This window comes from Etheostoma spectabile, unplaced genomic scaffold, assembly GCF_008692095.1.
Source record: "Etheostoma spectabile isolate EspeVRDwgs_2016 unplaced genomic scaffold, UIUC_Espe_1.0 scaffold352, whole genome shotgun sequence".
In the NCBI taxonomy this organism is placed as follows: domain Eukaryota; kingdom Metazoa; phylum Chordata; class Actinopteri; order Perciformes; family Percidae; genus Etheostoma; species Etheostoma spectabile.
In genome coordinates, this window is record NW_022605591.1 from 938,359 (window position 1) to 946,510 (window position 8,152).

The 8,152-nt window shown below is 41.7% G+C and overlaps 1 protein-coding gene across 1 annotated transcript in view; it reads left to right on the forward strand.

Annotated features, from left to right (window-relative positions):
• Positions 1 to 8,152, forward strand: part of LOC116686371 (solute carrier family 2, facilitated glucose transporter member 4) — an 18,637-nt gene continuing 10,485 nt past the window's right edge. Inside the window, exons 1-6 of the mRNA XM_032511371.1 lie at positions 1 to 310; positions 4,591 to 4,686; positions 5,381 to 5,541; positions 7,048 to 7,172; positions 7,258 to 7,373; positions 7,520 to 7,682. Coding sequence (XP_032367262.1) covers positions 278 to 310; positions 4,591 to 4,686; positions 5,381 to 5,541; positions 7,048 to 7,172; positions 7,258 to 7,373; positions 7,520 to 7,682 — 694 coding nt within the window. The 5' untranslated portion in view covers positions 1 to 277. The remainder of the gene's footprint in view (positions 311 to 4,590; positions 4,687 to 5,380; positions 5,542 to 7,047; positions 7,173 to 7,257; positions 7,374 to 7,519; positions 7,683 to 8,152) is intronic.

Consider the following 8,152-nt stretch of genomic DNA (forward strand, 5'->3'; position numbering starts at 1 on the left):
CCCAACCCCCAACGGTCTCGATGCGGAGAGCATGTGCGGGTGTCAGTCTATCCCAGCTGGACGGACACAACACAGTTTGCAATACAGGACGCACCAGACCGATACCTTTGGGCTTTTCTTTTGGATTTTACGTTTCCCTCCGTACGTTTTTGTTGCTTAAGTGCTAAAGTTTAAATCGGGACTTGTTGTCCTTTTGGGGGAGTTTCACGTTTTTGGCTTTTGGCACCAGACGCATCTGTCATCGACTGCTACTGGGTGCCTGGAGCTGCCTGCAGTCATGCCGGCCGGGTTTCAGCAACTTGGAGGGGAGGTAAATTTCATTCTTTAGACCTTTTTCACAATCTGTAAATGTGGCTGTGTTTTTTTCTTAGTTCTGTGCGCATATCACTTTTAGGTGCGTATTACCAGAGATATTACGCACGGGGCTATCTCCGTCAAGTACAAAAAAACTGGAGACCAAAACAAAGATTAGTCGGATGGAGAAAAAAAAATCTAAATAATAAAATAATACTTAGTGAGAGTATTTTTCTCAGTTTCCTTAAAAAACGTGCAAGGCAACGGCCTGTATGATCCTTTACATAAAATATAAAGAATAAAAACAATCGACAATTTTCAACTTCGCAACAACCAGTAACAACAATAAATGTGTCCGTTTCAGGGCGGAAAAAACTTCAGCCTGCTTTTGAACAAGCTATGGCCCTTAGCTATTAAGTCCTGAGCAGTGACCTTGGCCAGCCTAAAATCGGAGTGTACAGGTCAGAGCCGACTGTGGCTTTGTTACAGCCACCTAGTTTGACTGGTTCCTTTACACCCTCATAAACAATGCCTGGGCTATGTGCTCCCTGCAGCTCTTTCTGAGAAATTAGGTCAGGTGGATGTATGAATCACTTTTAACCTTCTAACAATGTTCCGGTCAAAAATAACAGATTCACACATTCCCTGTACCATAAATATGGCAATTTTCATCAGATTGCCTCAATGCCTTATGATATCCTTCACAAAAGGCATTTGAAAACATACACTTCATTGGGACTACTTTACTTGAATTTTGAGGGATTTATTTAACTTGGTCACACTTCTTTATGGTAAAAAAGGACCACCAGAAGAAAAAGTATATAAAGAGTATATAATTGGGAAAGAGTATAATTTTCATCCAGGAGATGAAAGACTTCTGCAAACACACACTCCTACACCTTTCATGCGTGTGTGCCCATTCTACACGTGGATTGTACAGTGGTGTGAAAAAGTGTTTGCCCCCTTCCTCATTTCCTGTTCCTTTGCATGTTTGTCACACTTAAGTGTTTCGGAACATCAAACCAATTTAAACAATAGTCAAGGACAGCACAAGTACAACAAAATGCAATTTGTAAATGAAGGTGTTATTATTAAGGAAAAAAAATCCAAACCATCATGGCCCTGTGTGAAAAAGTGATTGCCCCCCTTGTTAAAACATACTATAACTGTGGTTGTCCACACCTGAGTTCAATTTCTCTAGCCACACCAGGCCTGATTATTGCCACACCTGTTCACAATCAAGGCATCACTTAAATGAGCTGCTTGACACAGTAAGGTCCACCAGAAGATCCTTAAAAGCTACACATCATGCCGAGACCCAAGAAATTAGGAACAATTGAGAAAGAAAGTAATTGAGATTATCAGTCTGGAAAGGGTTATAAAGCCATTTCCAAAGCTTTGGGAATCCAGCGAACCACAGTGAGAGCCATTATCCACAAGGCGAAGACATGGAACAGTGGTGAACCTTCCCAGGAGTGGCGCCGCCCAAAATTACCCCAAGAGCGCAGCGACGACTCATCCAAGAGGTCACAAAAGACCCCACAACAACGCAAAGAAACTGCAGGCCTCACTTGCATCAGTTAAGGTCAGCGTTCATGCCTCCACCATCAGGAAAGACTGGGCAAAAATGGCTGCATGGCAGAGTTCCAAGGAGAAAACCCCTGCTGAGCAAAAAGAACATCAAAGCTGTCTCAATTTCTCCACAACACATCTTGATGATCCCCAAGACTTTTGGGACAACATTCTGTGGACGATGAGACAAAAGTGGAACTCTTTGGAAGGTGTGTGTCCAAGTATATCTTGGCGTAGAAGGAACACTGCATTTCATAAAAGAACATTATAAACAGTAAATATGGTGGTGTGTAGTGTGATGGTCTGGGGCGTTTTTGCTGCTTCAGGACCTGGAAGACTTGCCGTGATAAATGAATCTGCTGTCTACCAAGAGTCCTGAAGGAGAATGTCCGACCATCTGTTTGTGACTCAAGCTGAAACGAACTTGGGTTCTGCAGCAGGACAATGATCCTAACACACCAGCAAGTCCACCACCGAATGGCTGAAGAAAAACAAAATGAAGACCTTGGAGTGGCCTAGCAAAGTCCTGACCTGAATCCTATTGAGATGTTGTGGTATGACCTTAAAAAGGCCGTTTATGCTCGAAAACCCTCTAATGTAACTGAATTAGGACAATTCTGCAAAGATGAGTGGGCCAAAATTCCTCCAGGACGCCTGTAAAAGTCATGCACGTTATCGCAAACGCTTGGTTGCAGTTGTTGCTGCTAAGGGTGGCCCAACCAGTTATTAGGTTTAGGGGGCAATCACTTTTCACACAGGTGGTTTGGATTTTTTTTCACCTTTAATAATAAACACCTTCATTTACAAATTGCATTTTGTGTTTACTTGTGTTGTCCTTGACTATTGTTTAAATTGGTTCGATGTTCCGAAACACTTAAGTGTGACAAATCGGAACAGGAAATGAGGAAGGGGGCAAACGCTTTCATACACACTCATACACTATGGCCGGGGCTGCCGTACAAGGTGCCACCTGCACATCAGATAAACACTCACACACATTCATACTCCGATGCGCAGCACCGGGGGCAACTCGGGGTTCAGTGTCTTGCCCAAGGACACTTTGACAATGACAGGGGATTGATGGCAGGGGCGGGGATTGAACCACCAATCTTCCGATTGGCAGGCAACCGCTCTACCACTGAGCCACAGCCGCCCGAAGAGAGCTTAGAGTAAATTATGGGAGCCCAGTGTTTTCTTGAACTGAAGTACTTCTCCCCCTATGTGAGCCACACCTGCCAAACAAATCAATAATGTGTAAATTATAGGAAACCATCTCTTTCACATACTCCTTCTATTACTCCTCTTAACATGTCATCCCTCACATGGAACACATCTTTTCATATTTGTGCGTGTGAACCACCAATGTTCGCATACAAACAGACACACACACAAACATACACACAGACACACACACACACACAGTTAATGTTGTCAGTTCATGTTGCCATGTTGCCACTTGTGCATGTGAACCACCAATGTTCACACACACATGCATGCACGCACAAAAAGAAACAGACACATACATACACACACACACACACAATACTCATTTTTGTTGGTATTTATGCTCAAATAGGTGGATAGCTACAAACAGTGTTTAAAAGTTAAGTGATTCAGTTTCATCTCTCCTTAATTTCGAAACAAGAGTGGGTGGACTGTTATCTGAAGAGAAAAACTCCTGAAGGCTTCAACACCAGTCTGTGAGAACTCTGTCTGTAAACAGAGCAGGCTGACGCCCCAGGCTCTTTTGCACCTCAGACGTTTTGGCTGCAATGTAAAATAAATCCTGCAAGCTTGGAATCTCAAACAAAGCAAAAACCCTCTCAGAGCTCTAAGGAATCAGATTCATTCATGATACGAGAAAAGTAAACAAATAACTGAGCATTCACCTATGTGATTTGTAATGAGATGCAGGTAACATGAAGTGTAATAATTCTGACACAAATACACACACACACACACACAGACTGACACACACACACACACACGCACTTTTGTTTTGGTTCATGAATACTACACAGCAGCTTATCTAGAGACCCAACACATCAAGGTTAAGACACAGTGTTACAGACGCACGCTAACTGAAACTTAAACTGCTGAATGATCTGAATACAACAGAACAGAATACAATACAATGCAGCAGGATCAGCTTTTTAAGTTTAAGTCATATCATATTTTTGTTGCCAGGAGGTCTACATCACCAAACAACTTGACAGGGAGCTACAATGGGTGTGTTTTTTTTCTCTTTATCCAGCAGGTCTTGAAATATTTCATAAACCTTACAAAAACATGTAAATCTATTGTTGAGTTACGTCTTTAGCATTGGGGATGCTATGGTAACTAATCTGCCAGTTAATGAAATGTCTCTTTGAGACTGGAACACACTACGCTGGAGGGGAAGACCTCATCTCCCCAAGGTGGTCTTGTCTGTCACCGTGGAGACAGGTGCCTGTGGCCTAATGGGGAAGTGGAGGGAAGTTAAAGTTCAGGCGTCAATAGAAAAGTAGCCTGTGAAGTCATGGACAGTGCTGAAGAGACTGTCTCGCATCAGGATCACAGTTATATATAGATGATGTTGGAGAGAGTAGAGCTGCAGTGCTGAAACCAATCCCAGTTATCCACCTAAGGTCTCTAATTATTTGCCGCAATTATCTTTACCCTCAGTGTTCTGTTTTTTTTTTTTACCTGTCTACATGTGTTTCTTTGTGTGTGTTTGTACTCCAGACATTGACTGGAACCTTTGTTCTCTCAGTCTTCACTGCTGTCCTGGGATCTCTTGAGTTTGGATACAATATTGGCGTCATCAATGCACCTCAGAAGGTAAAAACAAAGAACAACATAACACTACACAGTGTACTCTGTTGGTTGGCATTATTAACACATTTACAGTCAGTCAGAAAGATGGATGGACACAGATAACTAAAGCCAAATCAGGGGGGGTTTCTCTGACTCGGCTGCTTAACTACAAACTCACTAGCCACTCAGTTAATTCACTGGTACTGACAGCTGACTGTCAGTGTTGGCTGTTCATATATTTCTCTACTTTATCCTTTATTTTATCCGCTGTGTACATCCTCCATTTTCCCCTGGTTGTTTTGACTTTACGGTTTTGATGACCCCTTTACATTTGTATGAATGTAGCTTCATCTCAGGAGCTTATAGTGAAATCCTGGCCCTGGTCAACTTCAAAGTGTGAACATGGTTGTTTGACAATACTTCAATTTTAATAGAAAAAAGCTTCTTTTTTTTAAAAAACACTTATTTGATAAATATAAGCATGTTTTAGGAGATCCATACTAGAAATGTAGTACATTTAGACATTCAATGCCAGCTTTCAGTATCGCTACTGAAACATTTCGTCTTATTTGTTATTTGTCTTCATTTGTTTCAATTGTATTTGTCTTCATTTGTTTCTGTTTGACTCCTAGGGAGTTGCACTCCTGGGTTGATCTGTTGTTTAACATGACTCATGCCGTCTCCCCGGGGCTCCTGTCCCGTCTGTGCCCTATTGCAGATCATTGAGGCGGACTATAATGCTACATGGGTGCACCGGTATGGAGAGCCCATCCCCACAGGGACCCTCACCTCCCTCTGGTCCCTGTCCGTGGCCATCTTCTCCTTCGGTGGCATGCTGTCCTCCTTCTGTGTGGGCTTCATCTCCGAGTGGCTGGGCAGGTAGGGAAACACAAAGGATGCCACACATAACTAAGGAATTTCTAATAGAATTGGGAGTTTGTTTTTAGCCTGTTGCATGAACCCAAGCTTAGTCAAACCATTGAAAACACCATATATGCTCCAGGCTACAACTGATTACATTTTAGGTTCCTATTATCAGCTGTGTCAGTGGTTGCAGATTTTACTATCTGCCCAGTATGAATACTCAGGCACTATAGAGTTTACATGCATAACACTGAATCATTTGATTCACTTGTGCAAAAGCAGAGGAAGAACAATTCAAACAGAAATGCTTGTGTGCATCACACTTAAATAACTTTAATTACCAAAATACACGGTATGCATACTGTATAGTTTAACTAAACTACAAAACTCTTCCTGAATCTTCCTTAACAGAGCTGGCAGCACTGGGTCAGGAAGGGTTGGGAGGGTGGTAGCGTTCGGCTTAGTACTTCCTAAAAAAGAGAAGCGGACACTGGGGTGGCTGGTTGAGACAATGGAAGCTCTGAGGTCAGAGTAATTTAGATGTAAGTCTCCAGGGCACAAATAAAAGTTTTTAAGGTTCTTTATTATTTTTTTTATTATTGTATTGTTTGGAGGGTGCGGCACACTGGAGCAGGAAAATAACACACGTGAGCACAGACGGAACAGTGAGCGGTATGCTTTCAAACAAGGTTTTGCTCACTGTGCAGATGATGTATGGGCAGAGGGCTGCTCTAAGGCACATTCACTTAGGGTGAAGGAGGAATATGTAATTTTAAGATTTTTTTAGGTAATTAAACATTTTGGTAAAGAAAAAAAACATATCAGACCACAATTATTATTCAGAGCAGAGCATTTTTATATGTCTAAAACATGTTTGGGGGATCATATAAAATATGTGGGACACATAACCTTTTGGCATGGTCTGAAAATAACTTGAGATATAATACCAAACTGCAAGAGTGAGGCTGATAAATGTGTCCTATTTAAGTTTATTTAAGAATCATTTCAGTCACTAATTCAGCAGCTTACTAAAGCGTTCAGTGTTGTTGTGTGACACTGCCCTCTGGAGGCATAAGTAGTCTGTCTACTTCATCTACACCCACCACACCGTATCACATTGAACAACACACAATTTTTCTGTATAGTAAGTTCATTATTCAAAAAAGATGTGTGATGTAGTATTCTTCAAGTCAATCTTTGGACAATACTTTTTTACCCCAAATTCATTGTGCTAACACTTACAGGACTAATAGTTATTTTTATGTTGACCATAATTTTATGTTTAAAGTGATTTTGACCACTGTCAGCGGTACAGTGATGTTACTTCTACTACTACTACTACTACTACTACTACTACCACTATTAACTTGTCTTATTACTGTAAGACAAGTTAATGATAATCTTCTGGATGATAAGTTAAGACTTTTGTTCCAAATGTAATTCTGAAAAATATTAATAATAATAGTTATGCTTTAAAACCTGTTGAATTACTTCAAATGTGCTTGTCTGTGTGTTCTCCAGGAGGAAAGCCATGCTCATAAACAACATGTTTGCCTTCATTGGTGGGAGTCTGATGGGGTTGTCCAAGCTCTGCCGCTCCTTCGAAATGTTGATCCTCGGTCGCTTTATCATTGGCGTCTACTGCGGTGAGCGCTCCACTGTTCAGTAAGTTATCTCCTTCACACTTTATAAAAAAGTTTCTGTCCCTCATCCAAATGTTTCTCTCTGCAGGGTTGGCATCAGCCTTGACACCTATGTATGTGGGTGAGATAGCTCCTACGAGTCTGCGAGGGGCACTGGGCACGCTGCACCAACTGGCTATAGTCACTGGTATTCTCATAGCACAGGTATGACAGCACATTAAGATAGATGTTGCAGAGATTTTAAAACCTTAATGAATGAACACCAGCTGCTCTGTCCCATTACATCAACAAGTGTTTCCCTGAGTTTTTATGTTTTAATGCCCTCACACTTGATCCCTCTCCTGATGCAGGTCCTCGGTCTTGAGTCATTACTGGGGATTGAGGACTTGTGGCCAGTTCTGTTGGGTTTAGCCATTGTGCCGGCTGTATTTCAGATGGCACTTCTGCCTTTCTGCCCCGAGAGCCCCCGCTTCCTCTACATCGTCCGCTGCCAGGAACACCAAGCCAAGAGAGGTGAGGGGGCTGGAGTACTCCAGACTGGTCTCAGGATGTCTTAAGGATCTTGGTTTTTGTACTGGAGAAAGCTTAAAAATGTTGCTGTCACTTTGATCCCCTTTAACATAATTGTATTTTGTGGTTTATTTTGTGAGATTAAAACTAAAACCCAAATATGCCATACGAAAATTATGATAATTTTTATTCTTTTCATTGCCAGTCACGGCTAACATTGAAAAGCACACAGAAAGTTAGCAGCTGTAGCCTAGTGAGTATAACAGCCTTCTTCAAAGCAAATGGTACTATATTTTTGAAGATATCTATAGAATTTTGTTTTGCAGTTCCACAAGTACAACATATATATCATCATTTATCTATTGTTACCTCCTGGCCTCTCACTATCTACGAACTCCCTATAACAACTGTGGAAAAGATGGAACGAACCGTGACTTCGTATGTTAAGAAATGGCTTGGCGTCCCACGCTGTC